This window comes from Myzus persicae, unplaced genomic scaffold (genome assembly GCF_001856785.1).
Source record: "Myzus persicae strain clone G006 unplaced genomic scaffold, MPER_G0061.0, whole genome shotgun sequence".
In the NCBI taxonomy this organism is placed as follows: Eukaryota; Metazoa; Arthropoda; class Insecta; order Hemiptera; family Aphididae; genus Myzus; species Myzus persicae.
Window position 1 is genome coordinate 259144 of NW_019101664.1, and position 18633 is coordinate 277776.

Consider the following 18633-nt stretch of genomic DNA (forward strand, 5'->3'; position numbering starts at 1 on the left):
AAAAAAAAAATGTTGTTCAGATTATTTTTGTAAATGTCCCGGTCGGTACTGAACTTCTATGGCAACCCAACGACTAGCCAGTAAAAAAAATGAATTTATTAAAATATATAATCTGGCTAGGGTATTCAATGTTCTCTAAATCTTATAAACACATTGTATACATATTGTCATATTGATATTAGGAAAAAAAACCAAGGAAAAGAAAAACACAGAAAAAAGAACAATTTTTAAAAATTTCAAATATTTTTAATTGATTATGAAAATTAAAAAAATGCATACATTTGTAATTAGTTTGTAAAGTGATCATTTATTATGCACACCATAAAATTTTTTTTGAAATATATCAAAAATAATCAAAAAAAATATTACAAAATTATTGAATTCCTATTAAAAACGGTCGGTATCAAATCCCCCTTAGGAAACTTGTATATTTAATTATTTTTAAATTACTGTTAATTGTTAATTTTATTGTTCTTATTATAAATATTTAAATATAATGCCATTGTAAGAAATTAAGTTATGTTTAAATGTATGTCAAATGGTTTATAAAATATTTCGCGTTGTGTGTAACTATAAGCATGTATGTGATCCGTTTGTGATAGTAATTTATAATATTATTTTGAATTTCCAAAATTTTTAAATGTGTACATAATAAATGATAACTTTACACTCTAATTCTAAACGAATGCTTTTTTTTAAATTTTCATAATCAATTAGAACATATTATTTTTTTTTGGTTATTCTTTTTTCCGTGTTTTTTTCCTTGGTCTTTTTTCGGGATTTATACACATTACATACCTATAATTTTATCATACAAATTTGTATGATAAATACTGATTTTTAACTAAGTAGGTATGCTAAGTTACGTTCGATTTTATTCATATAACTTGTAACTTTTACATGTTAAATAAATTAAAAGACAAAAGTAAAAGTTAAGCTTTAGCAGAATTTGTTTTTGTATTGAAAATAAAAATATGTAATTTCACAGAATATTTATGTCACCCCCTACCTGGTCGTAAATCGTAGTACACCTAATCGTATTACATTTTAGGTTCATTATTATCGCTTTGACATTTTAAATGAGTGGTATTGTTGAACTTTGTATTCAAGATCTAAGAATGACCTGTAGCAAAACAATTGGTTTGATTTTTAACTGTTGCAGTGGTTTCTGGTATAAAATGTGTACTCTGGTACTATGGTACTCTTCAGAGTTAAAATTGGCAAAAAACTTAGCTACTTTTCTTCAAAATAAAGGAAAAATGTACATTTTTATAAGCGAATCCTGTATTTAACAAAATCTATTAAATTTTTTGGTGTCACTCAAAAATGAACTACCTTAGATAGGTGGGTATTTAAAATTTTCACCAGATGTTCAGATTAGGATTTCTTATGCATTATAAATTTATAAAAAAAAATTTTAATGTATTTTATTAATTGTTACGTAATTACGTAATGAGAGAAAAATACCTTGTGAGGGGGTTGAACAACCCTCCTTCTCTGTGTGTAAGTACACCAGATCACCCATTTTCAAGATCCAAATAAATATAAACATTACGACAAAATAAAATTCCTTTTTTCTAGGTATTATTATTTCTTAAAACATACTACGCTGTATATGTATATAACTTATATTGTATACATATAACTATATGAGTTCATTATACATACGCAATAAACTTTTATTATGATTGTACATATATATTTAGGTATGTATAATAGTATGTACCGCGTTACCATAGGGACATCGACTAAACTACGACACGTTTACGAAATAGTTGTTACCTACCAACAAACGCCTCTGGTATTTTATTTAGCAATAAAGCAGGGAGTGAATCTGCATTGCCTACTGTGAACTCGTATACTGCAGTCAGCCAGGTGGGTTCTACCTCTACATACATCAATAGGTACTTTTCATCATTGTCACTATTTCCATTACCTATATCTGCGTATAATAATTGTATTGCAATATTCGAGACCGGTAATCGGAGTAGCGCATTAGGTATATTCAACTTACTCACATGTCTACACGTTTTGAGAATTGTACAATTAACACATGTGTGTTAATCTATGATAATATTATAACATAATAATTAATATTTTAATGACGCTAGTAGACACTTTTTTACTCCGATTAAATGCATTTCAATCGGTTTCTTTAAACAAATTAAAAAGTACACCCAATCTCTGTATATTATAATTATTGTGGTACTGCGTCGTATTTATTTTCTAACATATACATTATTGGGTGTAGGTACCTGTAAAGTTATTAGTTTATTACTATTATTAAATAATTATATATAGATATTAGATCCCTAGGCATTCACTCATACTAAGTGATATTCATATAAGTTAGCACCTATTATTATAAAGGCAATAATAATGCCATGGATGTAGGATAAACTTTAACAGACTCTATTATTTAAATTCTGTAGAATTATGATATTTTTAATATTATAGCTCAATCAATACCCATACTTTATTAATATACCTATATTAAAAAAAAAACACATTTTTTTTTTTAGAAAAATGTTGACTCGTAAAGAAGAATTATTCGTGAAGCCTTTTCAGCAAAGATTATATCATCAGCACAAAGTTAAAGTGAGTACCCCTAAACAGTATAAGTATAACCCAGGCATGTCAAACACCCGGCTCCTGGCTCATTTTTGTACGGCCCACTGATAACAATTATTATAAATTAGGTATATTGAATAATTATAAATTGAAAAAAAATCCATAAAAAAAAGGTACCTATACAATTTTCCTCTTGTGTCACAATTATGTGAGTGAAAGGTATACACTACACAATTGATCATGTTACTTTTCTGTCTTATATTCTGTTAAACTGTAGTTGAATAAGTATTATATAGTATTGTAAGTAATGAATAGAATTAAAAATATGTATACAATTTTTTTTTTTTACATATTTTTTTTATGTGGGGCTATTTTCAAAGTAAGCTACCTATTCAATATATTTGGCCCAGTTAATATTTTATGTTTGACATTCCTTGTATATTAGGCTAAACTGATGCATGAATACCATATTATAATAAGTTACAATTTGAAATACAAATACCTACACTTTTCGATTTTGAACTACAAAACTAATTTTCTATAATGAAAATGATACAATGTATTATTAAATCAATGTACAATTTTGTAAGTAAATATAGACGTGTACCAAGTAAAGATATATAATAGGTACGGCATAGATGTTAAGTACTTAACAAATAATAAACTATTATTAAACTGTATTTAGAAATAAACCTATAAAAGAACTGACTATTTTAACATCATCGAAAATAATTTTTCAACATTGTTGATGATATTCTATAAGAAAAACGGGGAAAAAAGTATTCTTTAGTTCTATAGAAAATAGAACATTTTTCATAGGACGTCGTTCATACATCACATTTTACGCCATTTAATACCACTTACATTTTGTCTATTGTTAAAAAAAAATTTGTAATGTCGATGATTCAAAACTACATACATTTGATGGACAGTTAAAAATTAAATATTTATTGATATTCAATAAATCTTCATAAAATTATATAATACCTAGGCACACAAGATTTATAATTTTAATATTAACTAAAAATTATTTTATTTATATTTAATTCCATATAATATTATAGGAAAAAAAAAATGTTAAGATTGGAATAAATCTATGGATAATTGTGGAAATAGCAATTAAATATGTAAGTACAGTCCAGAGACTTAGTTAAGACATTTGGGGAGTTAATCCACCACGGATCCCTAAAGAGGCTACAGCCCCCCTACCCACCATATAAATTCATCATGCTACTTTACGCCTACGACAATACAATATTGATGTTCATTTTTTATTGTATAGGTATTATATTATTATATAATAATTTATAGGTACCTTATGTTGGGTTAGGTCAGGTATATTAGTATACCTAGTTACTTACAACTTACCTATGCAGTTGAGCCAATAAGGCCCCGGTTTTTTTTAAGTAATCGTCAATCACTTAACTTTAAATATCAATATGAATCATTAGTCAATATCTACCTATCTACCTACCTAGACGGCTAATGGGCCCTTAAACATGATTTAGTGGGAATTGGGACATAATTGGTCAATTAGGTACATTTTGGTAAACCTTTTAAATTATTTTCTTTTATGCGTTTCGTGAATATTTCAGCTCAAGTCAGCCACCGCGCGGGTGGATACAACACCACCGCAAGAATGGCAGCACATAGTGCTGAAAACAAAGAAATACCAAAAGGAACGAGAGAGGTGTACGCAGATATTAATGAACAATGGTATTTTGTGGCGACACTTGAGCGAAATAATGAACACCAGACGTGTGGATAACCGTTGGGACTACGAACAACCAAAGTAAGCACGTTGATTTATTACGTAACTGTTCAGCATAAAAAAAATCCATTCCAAAAATATGTAGCTCGAAGTGAAAACGAGCATAAAGAAAAATTAATGAAAACAGAAATTTTTAAGCAAAATCAATTTCAGATTTTGGTGTCACCCTAAAAAAACTTAAAATAGATGCATGAAATATTCACTGAATGTTTATATAATTCTTATAATATAAGAATTCTATAATATACCATACGATTTAAAAAATATTTTAACTCATGACTAACTATTTACAGACATAACTATACAATTTTCGATTAATATTAGTTTCTTTCAAATTAATGTCAATAATATTTTTGAGAACGAATTGTTATTTCGTTGTATTGTATACGGTATACACCCAATGAAATTTTTTCGGTAAAAATTAATTGAACCAATTGTAGCACTAATGCCTAATGGTAAAATAAATAACTTTAAATACAAAATGTATTTAGTAATATTATAAGCTGACAGACGGTCTTCGCTAAAAATCAGTTTTTGTACACTAAGATTATTGAATTCAAATTCAACACATTCATTACAATAACTCTCTAGAATGTACACCGAACGTTATTCACTTTCCATAATTTATTTTACTTACCTATTTAAAATGAAGGAAATACTTCAATTGCATTTAAAATTGTATATTTGTATCAACTGAGAATAATTCAATAGAAACATTACATTAGATACTAAATAAGGTACTTATTTGACTATTTTGTTGATACTGTATAGTATAAATGTATAATGATGCTATATATTTTAAACATATAGATTTAGGTACATATTTTATATCAATCAGAGATATTTTACATTCAATATTATTTACAACATACAAGTTTTGAGTTCCCAGGAAAAAGATTATCTTAAAGTAAAATTAGTAATTTAGCCATGACAAAATAGATAAGAATGATCACATCTCATTTTAAATTATCTTATTTCCTATACAGTAGAGAACATAAAATCATGATGAGGTAAAATAGTTATTCATGAAGACATACATAATATCAAAATAGTTAATCTGACCTATCATGTCTATTTAAAAGTGAATAATAACTGGTAAAAAAAATGTTTGAGATTGAACAAAACAGTGCTCAATTAAACAAAGAACAGTAACATATTGCAAATAATAAGTTAACATTCTTTACTGTTCAATACAATTACATACACATGCATATAATAATTAGTTTTATTTATTCATTAGGTTTTTTCATAGAGTAAATTTATTTACAAAATGTAATAATAAACTAACTGTTGATATTGAAGAATCATCTGAGTCCGGTAAAGTACAAACTGAAGTAAAAAATGAAAGGTGCATTGCATGTAATCCAAATTTATCAATTTCCAAGGTAAAAATAGTTTTATGCAGAATCTCAATACATAAGTTAATTATAACATTGTATTATATTCATAATTAGACGAATATACCAGAGGAAAGAATACCATGGGATCCACCAAAAAAGAAATTATCGAAAAAGTTACGAAGCCTATCCATCCATAATGATGGGGTGAATTTCAATTTGTTCTAACTGAATATAAAAATATTTTTAAATGTAAATAATTTAATTTTGTTACAGGGTGTTAAAAACACGAAACATCAATTAATATTGAAGAAGTCTACAGAGTGTGAGAAAAAACGTAAAGTCTCGAAAAAAAATGATAACAAGTTAAACATCAATAATAACATAATGATTGAAACAAATAATTATTTAAATTACATTGAAATAAATGAAGGTTCATTAGATCTTGTCATAAAGTTTCCATCTGGGAGCAAAGTTTCAATGGTCGAAGGAAAAACAAAAAGAATACTTCAGCCTAATAATTGTCAATGTACAAGATGTCTTTAAGTTATTACACATAGCACGTTAAATTCATATTATTATAATAAGTAAACTAGTATAGTTCAACGTACAATATTGTCATGGTATTTTTTTATTTACAGAAAATTGTAAATGTGAAAACAAAGCACTTTTAACTTTTATCACTTAACGAATTTGCATAGAAATGATAGGCTTGGTAATATTATATTTAACATTTTGAATTACATTAATTAATTGTGACCTGGAAGTAAAATTATGTTTTAATGAAAAAAATTCTATAATACGTAGATATAATAACAATACTAAATACATTCAAAAATTATCACGGATATAACATATTAGATTTACAATAAAAAAGGGTGAAATTGAGCTGAACATAATAAAATATGTATATATAAAAAGAACATTATCATTTAAAGTAGCAAACAAGTCTGCAACTTTTGGATGGCCAATATCATTGAAATTAAAAGCACTCAAAGATCATAAATAAAACATTTCTGAGTTCATAGAAAAATTAATTGAGTTTAACATGTTAAACAGTTATAATTGATATTTATTATTTTAGAGTATAAGATATTGAAACCAGATGTTATATTAATTATGGTACATTTAGTTTTCCACCAATATGAGATTTTACTATTAGATGCACACTCGGTGGAAATTGTAATTAAAATGTTAAAATGTCAATACAGTTAAAATAAAAGAATTAATACATACCAAATGCATTGTTCTCAATGTAGTAAAATATTTTACAAAGGATTATCAGGGATTTTATTTTTATTTCTAAACATGAAACCTCATCCAATTGGACTAAATAATATTAAATAAAAATAATATTTCATGGTACATGGTTTCACAGTTAATCATACTCTAATATTTAAATTTGACAATAATTTTATGTCAAGTAATTAATCAAATAAATTAACTTAGATTTAATAAGTGGAGTAAAAATGCTTTAAAATGTATAACATTTCAAATGAATTGTAAAATGCCAACAGAATTTATTTTAAATTTATTATTAGCTTCATTGGAGCCAAAAGAACATCAAACATATTTTACTATGAAAATAAACTGATCTATCTAGATGCATGAAATACTCAAAACTAGAATAAAATGGCCAACGTTAATTGTATCAACAAATTTTGATTAATAATTCATTAACCATACAATGCATACAATTTAATATTGAAAAAAATATTTTTATATATTTGCTAATATGTTTAACATTTTATTTCCAATAAAAGCTCAATTTCTCCCTTCTTCTTCTTTCAGTTTTGGCCAAGATTTAATTACCAAATTGATTCACTATCAATTTGAAAGTGGATTTGGAAAAATAATTTTAAATTGAATTAGTATGAATTGATTCAAAATTGAATTTAAAGCAACGCGAATGATTATAAAAATCACAGGTATAATATTTTATCGTTCCAAGTAGTCGCGCTAACTCAATATTACGTATAAAAAAAATAATAATTGTTAAAAAAAAAAAAACTAAAATTTAAACTGAGTGTTTGTAGTAGCCGGATTGAATTCGAAGCATGACGGAGGTTGGGTAGGTGAAGCCGATTCCTAAAATAAAATAAAAAAGTGTAAAAATTATCAATACATGGAACATAATATATTACCTCTGAGAAATATCTCTCAATGATATCAAATGCAACTTTGTAAATTTCAACACTTTCATGATTTTGAAGTTGTTCAATTTTATCAAGGCCTGTTAAAATTAAAAAATAATACATTAAAATTAATAATTAACTTATAAGCAATGAAATGTAAAAATAAGAAGTTACCTTCACATTCTTCAATCAAATTAGCTAAGGCGTCAACATCAGGACCAGCAATTTTAAGCATATTTTGCAAGCCGTCTAAAACAACTTGAATAACTTGACTATCTTGACAAGACAACAGAGCACAAAGGGGAGCAACAACACCTGCACTTATAACACAATCTACTTGTTGACTATTTCCACTGATAGTTAAATTAGTAATTGCCCAAGCTGCTTCTTTTTGTGTTTGGAATTCACTCTACAATTATTGAAAAATACAATGTATAATATAAAATAAACAAGATTATATTAGAAACTTTTTTTTACCTTTGATAGATGCGTTATAATTTTTGGTATTAGACCAGCGTCTATGACAGCTTGTACTTGAACTTGATTTCCAGCAGTAACATTTGAGAGGAACCAAACAGCTTCCTACAAAAAAAATGTTGCTTATTAATGCTCTGATATTTCAAACAATTTAAAATATAACTTCAACCTAGGCTTATGATGCCACATGTCAATAGCATATATAAAGGGGGAGCGGTATAGGGGTAACTACCCTGCCCCCCTCCCCACCACAAGTCGGTTGTTTGTTTTCCAACTTATCAATGCATAATTTTTGTTTACAAAATTGGCTATTTATTACCACTCGGGTTCGATAAAGCCATAGACATTAAATAATGGATAAGCCATTTGTAATTATAATATGGGAATGAACATGAACGTTGTATTTATGACCCCTATAGTCAATTGTACTACAGAATATCAATAGCTTGGAAAGTTTCTCTTATGCCTTGATAACATTTATTAAGTTTACTGTAATAATAACTAAATAACGATATTTAAGTATGTTTAAATACAAAAATAATTTAATAATCTATTATTTACCTATTTACCCCATATACTATCATAATGTATACATATTAATTAATTAAAATAAGAGTTATAGTTTGTATGTATTATGCAAAACATTTAATATGTTTATAATTAACAAAAGAACAAAAAATTTCAAAAATCATAGCATTGCCACTACCACATTTTATAAGTTATAACTAGGGTATAATATACAAATACAGTGGGTTCCGCTTAATGTGATCACTTTGGTGCTGGTCACTTAGATTCTATTAATCGGGTTGATTCTATAAAACATTTACAGCATTTTTTTCATGATTCAATATTTTTGTACAATTACATATTTAATGTGACATACATAGTAAATGACACAAGTTCACGAGGCACAAAGATAATTGAATAACATAATAACGTACAACGATATATTGTCATACTAATAAGTTCAAAAATAAAATAGGTTTTATAAATTAATCAGTTTGAAATACCATACAAACTTTAAGATTATTCATAAAAGTGATTTAATTATCCGGTACTCAATGATTCTAATAAAAGGTCAATTTAACATTAGTAACATACAATTTGGTTTGGGATTTTCATTTTTGATTCTAATAAACGGTTGATTCTATAAACCAGTGATCACATTAAGCGGAACTCACTGTATATAATATTAATTAAACAGAAAGAAATTTACATCAAATTACAGAGTGGGCTTGTGATTCTACATATTAATACAAGGGTTTATAATCTCAATAATAACCGAGGGAGACATACTGCATATTATATATACTGTACAATTACACGTCATAGGCACAACAAAAACGCACTAAAATTAACATACCCATGGGTGATTACCCAGACTTAAAGCACGCACCTTCACATCACCCAGAATGTTATTTTTAGTTTTTTCACACCAAGAAAATATTTGTGGTTTCAATAAACAAAACACTTAAAGATTTTGAATTTCTGTGTTCATCTTTTTTTCAATTACAAAGCTATTTCCTTCTAAATTCATGATTATTGGTACAGCACATAATCTTTTTTTATTTATGAGATATAAAAAGAGAAACAAACAGTTTTTCCAAACTACTAATAACAAAGAATACTTAAGTATATACCTTGCATATTTTTTCTTTTGTATGAGAAAGTAAAGCTGGAAAATGACATAATGCACCAGCATCAAGAACTATTTGTGTTTGTTCATCAGTTCCAGTAACAATATTTCCTATTGCACGTAAAGCTGCTGTTTGTACCTAAACATTTTTTTTTCAAACATATAACAATTTTCTCATTCAAGTCTAGCTCAAAATTAACATGTAATTATACAAACCTTCACTTCTTTGTGTGACAGTAGAGGTATTAGATTAGGTACTATACCACTATCAATAACTCTCTGAATTTGATCGTTTCCTCCATCTGTCAAATAGCTGATTGCCCAAACAGTATCAACAAGAATCTTAAAAAAAAATTAATTAATAATTAAGTGTCATATTAGTGAAAATAATTTTAAAAGTGAACTATAATTACATTAATATCTTTATTATTAATCAAATAATTAAGAGCAGGAAGAAGTTCATCTATAACATGTTGTGCTGGTGGTGGATCTTTGTTTCGGCACAAGTTAACTATAACCCATGTGACATTTCGCATAAATGTTATTGGTATAGCCGGGTTGATAAAGAGAAGTAATCTTGGCACAACACTCAAACTTATAACATAGTCACGTAATTGCGGACCATCACCAATAATATTTCCTAAAATTATATGACATATATTTATATTAGATTTAGCTAAGAAAAAATGAATAAATAACAATAGTTTAATACCTAATGCCCAAACTGCTTGTTCACAAACTGTCTGATTGGATGAATTTAATAAATTTAAAAACAATGGAACAGCTCCTGCTGAGACAACTGCCTGAGTTTGCATAGATGTACCACTAGCAATATTGGTTAGTGCCCACGCTGCTTCAAATTGTAATGTTGGGCTAAACAACAGTTACAAACAAATTATATGAATCAAATAAAAATTTATTTTTACACTATTACAAAATAATATTTTAATTATTACATGATTTAGTTAAGGTTTAAAATGTGTGTTTGGTTTTAAAAATAAATCTAAAATTGGAAAATGTTTTCATCAGTTGCTGGTCTTTAATGTTTAAAGCCAACAGGAAATTAAATCCCGAACTAGACTGTTTTGATGATGTGTATATTTATTATAAATGGGGACGTAACTCAGGCACATTCTTAAAAACCCAAAGCAACGGATAAAAATTAATTTAAAGCGCTGGTTTTTACAACATTTTTCAAAAATATAACTCAATGATTACAAGTCTAAGACAAGGAATTTGCTAATAATATATTATTTGTTGCTAGTTATGAATTAATCCTTGATAGCAGCTACTGGAAAACTTGACATATTTCAGAAAAAATAACACAGATCATTTGATTACTTATCAAAAATGTTGACTAAACATCTTAAGTATTGCTGAGGCTTTCATCACAAGAACCAGTTACATGCAACTATCATACATATCCCAAGTCGTCTTTATTACCACACTAATCTACCTACACTAATAACGTCCATAATATTTTTAAAACTGAGAGTTAGATAAACTAAGACAAACAAGAATGAACTATTTTTAATGGTTATTGAAGTTAAAATAATATTTTATTTTTGTTGTGTATCATCAACTAGACATGTTTGAGTTAACTAGATTGTATTTATGTAGGAGCTTGTATGAAACTTAACAGAATTTTTACAGTTTTTACAATTTATGGAATCAACAATACAAATACATATGTGTCATATGCTTTATTTTTACTATTTAATAAATTTAAAAGTTCATACAAACATGCATTTGAATTTTTAATTAAAGAATCTAAACAAATACATTTATACCTATTACCGACTATGGTTTATGTTGATTTTAAAATGATGACACATTCAGCAGTTCAGAAGACACTGTACCCGCATACATTGTCTCCATCTTATAAACGTATAACATGTACATTCCGAATCCATTTAACTCTGTTATGATTAATGTTGAAGCAAATTGACTTATTATTATTACATTTATAAGTAAGAAGGTTTTCTTGTGAATCCCATAGATTTCTTTGTACACTTAAATTTTAAATAGAGTAACAAGTATTTTTAAATTTTTAACTAGGGAGTATTCTTAGTTCTAAACTTGATAATAGGTCAATTCACTTTTAGATTAAACATAACAGAGTTAACTTGAACATTCAGAACATACAGTTTGCTATATTATGCGTTTGTAAAACAGAAACACAGCATGCGGGGGAGTGTCCTCAAAATAATTAGGCCAACTACTATCCATAAAGAATGTCGATTCATTTAGGTAAAAAAAAGTGGCATAAGGTTCAAAATTAACTGTGATCCAAATCATATAAAAATGAAAGCTCATAGTTAGGAACATTTTAAACTATCAGATAATTATAATACATAGATACATTTTTAGATTATTTACTGGACAGTTATATTAGTATTGATTCAATGTTCCTACCTTAAATTTGGCCCAACACCTCTAGAATGGGAAACTCAATTGTTATACACATTATTTTTTTCTTATGAAACAATTATTATCTATGTTTTTTGGTATTGTGACTCAATTCAAATGCTACCAAGTTCACAATTCTAACAAACACCAGATATATGATGGTATGAGAGCTATAGTACAGGTCATATTTAAGAAATATTACTTCTTTTAAATTATTATCAATTTTATACAATAAAATATAATTTTAATAACTAATAATGGTTGGTAGTTACTAATTTATACCTTAAGTATTTTTGAATAAACATAAATACATAAATCAAAATCAAATGACCAAGTGTCTTTTTTATGCATATCTTAACATTCTCTATGCTCATTTTAGGCTTTAATGCTACTTATTTGGATACATAAAATGGAGTTTTTTTTTTATATGATCAGCAGTCTAAAGATTACAAATGCAAAACCAATCTGCTTACTTATTATGCTCGTCTAAACAACGAACCAAAATAGGAAGTATTTCACTGTTTATAAGCTCATCTATTGGTGGATTGCGATCAGATGAAAGCAATTTCCTTGCAGACTGTATGGCTTTAAGTTGTACATCTGGAATAGTACTACCAGCTTCTTCAACTAAAGCGCGTAGATCATGTTCAGTTAAAGGTTTTTCCAAGTCTATATCATCTGCAATTTAATAAAAGTACTTAACACATTATTGGAATGCAATATTAATTAAATTATTTACCATTCATTACTTCACCAACATTTCTACGTTTCATTAACTCTTGTTCTTGCTTGTTTTTTCTTAGCCCAACGGTTGCCTCACTTCTAATTCTTCGCCTTTCCTATAATTTAGAGTAATAGTTGTAATACATAGATAGTTTTAATAGATACATTTAATTTGAAATACATTAATATAGAGGATTTTTTCATCTTCATTAGTTATAGGTTCTTATTAGGTAAATTAGGTATAATTTATTTCAATAAAAATCGCAATGACTGACTTATTACAATATTTTAACAGAAAAATGTGCTTCACTTTTTGCATTAGTTCCATATTGGATCTGTCATAATGTATTGTGTCATTGTCAAAAAAATTCATACTAATAATATTTATTATTACTAAAGATGGGTTAAACTTCAGTCTTCTAGAACTTAATTTCAAACTTTGTTTAATTCACATTTTAAACATCTGAATTTCAAATTTAATCTATTAATCCATTTTAATTTCAAAAAAAAATATAGGCACCTGTTGTATCTTTGATTAAAATGGTTTAATAATATGTTCTAACATTTACAGAGATATTAGCTAGATATTTTTAATTCACAGGAACTTACTTATAAAACCTTTGGTTTTTCAAAAAATTTTAAATAATACAAATGCAAATTATTACCCACGAAATGGAATGATTGTACATTGCTTTTTCTTTTGGGTATAACCATACTCAAAACAATTACTAAGTAATTTAATAGATACATTTGGAGGAATTGTACCTAACTTAACTAACACTAAGTGGTATTTTATGTAGAAAATAATTCATAAATACCATACGTATGATAAGTGGCAGACAAATATAATAATTTAATGATACACTCAAATTAAATGGATCTATCATTACCACTAAATCATGTAAAGAGATGATTAGCTCATATAGTATCATTAAATGTTTAATGGTTGTTAATGGAACACTGTACTAAAACCTTTAATTATATAGATAGGTATCTAATATTCACTTTAATGGTCTGTTTAATAAACAAAAGAAAAATGATAACACTGTTATCAAATGTTGATTTTAACAGATGATTATTTTAACCTATTACGAACTAACCTTTGAAATCACTGGTTTATAAGATATTTATATTGTGCCCACAATTCCTGTCCAATTAATGTGTACTATTTCCTTATAAGAAGCCATTAGGTTTCAATTTTTTTTTAAAGTTTTCATGTTATCGCAATGGTAATAAAAAAAAAATTGTTTAATTGTTTTATTTTAATTATACTTCAATGTTAATGATGCAAGGGCAAATATAAGAATAATTAATTGAAAGGAAAATATTTGTCATATAATTGTTTTTCAATTAGATCTTAGTAATGCAGTAAACAATATTCAGTTTTTTACCTATAATTTGTCTAGAGAACACACTGATTCAGTGCAGAAAAAACAATTTTCATCAGGCTATAACGTGTTCTCTCGCTAGAGAAAGTATAGGTAATTCTAAAAATGTTCAAATCAATTTTTTTTATATACAATAGAGGTACACTGGTTTGTGGATCATTTGTTGTATTTCAAATTTGTATGTTTTTCAGTTGTTTTATTTATTTGGTATATATTTAAATGTATTTTAAAGAATCTTTAGAACCAGTAAATACATGAAAAGTATATTTTATAATTTTATACCCATATATCAACATATCAAAATCAACTATTTGTAATTATTTGAAAACGTAGATTTACCAGAATAATATTATTAACAATACATGGTTAAAGTAAAAATATAATAGCCAATAATATTACAACCAACTCAATAATTTATATAGGTACCTAAGTACAAAAAACAATTTATCAAATAAAGAGGTTGTCTCATGGAAACATGTTCACATACAACGCTCAAGGGATAGCATTGTTGTGTTGTAGCACTAGTCGACCGTAATTTTTTGTAATTTTCTTGTAGGTAAGACATACTTTGCACGTTTTATTAAAAAAACATCTATAAACAAAACTATTTCAAATATTTTATTTTATTTTAATTCAAATCTGGTTTTGTAAGAAGTTTGATTTTTGATGTTATCTTTAAAACTTTGCAGAATTTCATGTTTAATAATACCTGTTTTATACTTTTTTAGTCATTTTTAGGACTTACAACTTTAGGAACCGGGCTTCTTACAGAACCAGGTTTTAATATCCTCTAAAATTTTGTTCATAGGTGTTATAACAATAAAACCAGTCAGTGAACCATAAGCTTGGAATGTGTAAAGGTGTTTTTTTAAAAAGAAATTTTTAGGTAGGTAAATATTTTGATGAGACATGCTTAATTTCAGTTTTGTTGGGTAAAGATTCTACAATATCTTTAATTTTTAATTCTTATTTACAAACAGGTATAGTTTAAGTTTTACCAATGTTGAGGTACCTACTACCTAATTATATTTTAAGAACACTGATCAATTAGTGATCGTATTCGTATACCTACATACGCAAAAAAAATCAAAATTTTTGTATTGTGCTAATTGGATACAAATAGAATAATCGAGAAACAATTTGCAGGAATATAAAACAATATTTATAGAGAAAGCTAAAAAATAAAACAACTAAAGACGGTTATTTAATTATGATGTTGACCGAGTTGCAGTATATTGAAATACATGATGCAAATTACACCAATTAGTGTCAGATAATTATTTAATTTCATCACAACAAAAGTAGCATTTTACATGGTGATTTCTGCAAAAAAGTCCCAAGATGCATTCTACTAAATTTTTAGATACCAAGTCTATTTAAATACATTTCCTTAGATTCTAGAAATGTTTTAGGCTGTAAGCTATAAAATGGTTTCTATCTAAAAGATAAAACAGGAAAGAGTAGAATATAGACTTGTAATATATTTCATTTCTACAAATTTGTAGCCAATAACCGGTAGCGTAAACTTAATCGTAGGCAGGTGGTAAATATACACTTACCAAAATCTACCACTAGTTCATAGCCATAGTAGCAGAGGCAATAAATGTCAAACCTGAATAAGCTGTATAAAGTGTGTCCGTCTGGACCAGCTTACTACTTACATACACAAATTGTGGAACACCATATTTTAACACATTTAACAATTAACATAGTTTCTACATTCTACATAATATGCAACCACTCAACAAAATTGATGTTTTTGAAGGACTAAATTCTTAGATACAATCAAGAACAGCAAAGTTGGTGTATACCCATGTTTTGAAAAGAAATAATAGGTTGTTCAAGACCAGAAAGAAATATCAGAACAATAATTGTAATTCAAACTATAATTTGCATCTACTGAACAATTTTAAGAATTTAGTAACAACTGCAGTTATTTGCTGCAGGCATCGAACAGTGTACTTACAATTTCGGTTTTGCCTCTATGCTTGAAACTCTGTAGCCGGTGACCAATTACTTTATCGTCGGACATGTTGGTCGTATATCTTGTAAGGAGCCGGGCGTGATCGAATAATGTGCTAAGACAATTTACGGCGACTGCTAAAAAAACGGTATCGACGGCGGCGGTGATAACACTACAGTTGTGTGTTGTTTATACGGCGAAACGATTGGCCGTACGACGACCGACAGAGGACCGTTGTTATAGTATTAATCTAACAAATAACGATGACGACGGCGACGATCAGATGATGCTGTTGTACTGTGGTGCGAGACTCGGGAGCGAACCGTTCGGAGGACGTCTGCGTGTGTCGAACAACACGGCTGCAGCGGCAGGCGTCGCGAGATAATATCAAATAATAATAATAATTATTATTATTACAACAACTACTACAGGTATCGTTGTGTATTAATTGTCGTCGTCGGGTGGCGCGGACAGTATTGCTGGCGATGCGGTTGTAAAAAAAAAAAAAAAAACAATACTCTATCGTGGTGAAACGACTATGCGATCCGCATGTCTCTCCGGTCCGGCGGAATAGGGGACGAGAAAAAAAAAGAAAAAGAGCGCAAAAAACGAAATAAAAGAAGAAGAAAAATCACAACACACGCATATGTATATATATATATATATATATATAATACAATGTATATGCGCGCGGGTTCGCGTATAATGTTATTACATTACGTTGAAGTTGTGTACGAGAGTTTCGTGACGCGGATACGGATTTGTCTGCGCGTCGTCGGCAGATGTGGAAAGGTGAGGAGTGGGCCGCGCGCCACCGAAAACTCCCCGCACCACGGCCCTACTCAGGGACAGATGGCATTCCGTTGAACAGCTGATGACGGCGGTTCACCGTTGTCGGCGTCAGCGCTGAGCGCGTAGCGCGGCGGTCGTCGTAGCCGATGACGGCGATGATCATAGGTCGTTGGAAGAGGGGCTTTTGAAGAAGCCGTGGGCCGCCGCCCGCCGTTATTTTTTTCCACTCTCTTTTCTTTTGAATATTATCGTTATTATTATGATTACTATTATTATTATTATTATTATTATTATTATTATTATCATTTATCATCATCGTCAATGAACATTGGGCATTGGCAATAAACATAAATGCGTTTATAGTATACAATTAGTTTATTGATGAATATTATTTCGTTTATCTTTATGCATTGACAATTTGAAATATTATTATGATTTATAAAATATTTATTTCTGCATATTATATTTTATTGATCTAAAGCCCGGCAACTATGGCCATTGGCAATATATTTCTATCCAACTTATATCTTATTATCTTAGTCCGCGACTGTGAACACCGTACCACACATCAGTATAGCAGTACATCAGAGATTTCTATATGACAACAACACTTATATAGTGTATTATTATAGATACCTACCTCAATATCCGTAATAATTATTTATTGCAACCATTTGCCGTGGACCAAGACGTATATCATTCTGTATGATTGTCAATAGTTGCACTTCGCAACTGAGAGATCCCGTGCTCGGCCCAACTCATATTTAAATAAAATAATACCAATCACCATGACCATACTCGAATATCGACTGTAGTCTGTATGTATGGATACGTAGCTTTGGCATATCAATCATTACCCATTAAATTAGATAATAAATCCACAGCGTGAAGGATAGATGCCGATATAATAATCAGGGGCGGACTGGAACAACTATTTGGCCGGAAAATTTAAATTTTACTCGGCCCTTGCCATTTCATTATCAAAAAATGTAAAAACTTAAAAATAGGTACCAAAGTTTTAATAACCATAGGTTGCATCCTTTATCCTTCTTTAATTTTTTCAGGAAACAACTTCAGATTCAATGTGTTGATTATGTAATTTAATAATTTATCCTAAGTTCACAATTTAATGATTTACTTATTTTCTATTAGGTGCTCTATAACTGAGTAACCGAGTCAAAATTGATGAAAAATATAGGCCGATATTAAAACTGCTCGATAAGAAGTAGAAGTAAATATTACAAAATTATCAAACAACACACAACAATAAAATAAAAAACAAGTAAAATATGTACTTCTATGAATTAAGAACGTTACATTTTAGTATTTTACGCACGAAACTATACTGTCTATACTTATACATAGTTGTTATCCTATTAACCCATCAATAGTATTATATTTTACTATTGTAATATTGTGAACAAAATATTC

General features: G+C 28.2%; 2 protein-coding genes across 2 annotated transcripts; one reads left to right on the forward strand and one right to left on the reverse strand.

Moving 5' to 3' along the window:
* The first annotated feature begins 1797 nt into the window (after nt 1-1797).
* Nucleotides 1798-6862, forward strand: LOC111029994. Its single transcript, XM_022309275.1, has 4 exons — nt 1798-1904; nt 2523-2598; nt 4167-4363; nt 5583-6862. Exons 2-4 carry the CDS (start codon nt 2527-2529, stop codon nt 5794-5796), a joined length of 483 nt encoding a protein of 160 aa, XP_022164967.1. The 5' UTR covers nt 1798-1904; nt 2523-2526; the 3' UTR covers nt 5797-6862.
* A 519-nt stretch (nt 6863-7381) lies between these two features.
* Nucleotides 7382-17038, reverse strand: LOC111029992 (importin subunit alpha-4). Its single transcript, XM_022309272.1, has 11 exons — nt 16414-17038; nt 13076-13175; nt 12810-13014; nt 10640-10800; nt 10341-10567; nt 10144-10269; nt 9932-10066; nt 8292-8396; nt 7989-8223; nt 7824-7912; nt 7382-7767 (listed from the first exon to the last, which is right to left on the reverse strand). The coding sequence occupies exons 1-11, from the start codon at nt 16477-16479 to the stop codon at nt 7690-7692; spliced, it is 1527 nt and encodes a 508-aa protein (XP_022164964.1). The 5' UTR covers nt 16480-17038; the 3' UTR covers nt 7382-7689.
* Between the last annotated feature and the right edge of the window lie 1595 nt (nt 17039-18633).

Excerpts from the sequence above, each read along its gene's own strand:
- LOC111029994 (XM_022309275.1), top strand. The coding sequence starts at position 2,527 with ATGTTGACTCGTAAAGAAGAATTATTCGTGAAGCCTTTTCAGCAAAGA. Across the intron at positions 2,599-4,166 it reads ATCATCAGCACAAAGTTAAA|CTCAAGTCAGCCACCGCGCG; the intron begins GTGAGTACCCCT and ends TGAATATTTCAG. Across the intron at positions 4,364-5,582 it reads TGGGACTACGAACAACCAAA|GTTTTTTCATAGAGTAAATT; the intron begins GTAAGCACGTTG and ends TTTATTCATTAG.
- LOC111029992 (XM_022309272.1), bottom strand. The coding sequence starts at position 16,479 with ATGTCCGACGATAAAGTAATTGGTCACCGGCTACAGAGTTTCAAGCAT. Across the intron at positions 13,176-16,413 it reads ATAGAGGCAAAACCGAAATT|GAAAGGCGAAGAATTAGAAG; the intron begins GTAAGTACACTG and ends TCTAAATTATAG. Across the intron at positions 10,067-10,143 it reads TGTCACACAAAGAAGTGAAG|GTACAAACAGCAGCTTTACG; the intron begins GTTTGTATAATT and ends AAAAATGTTTAG.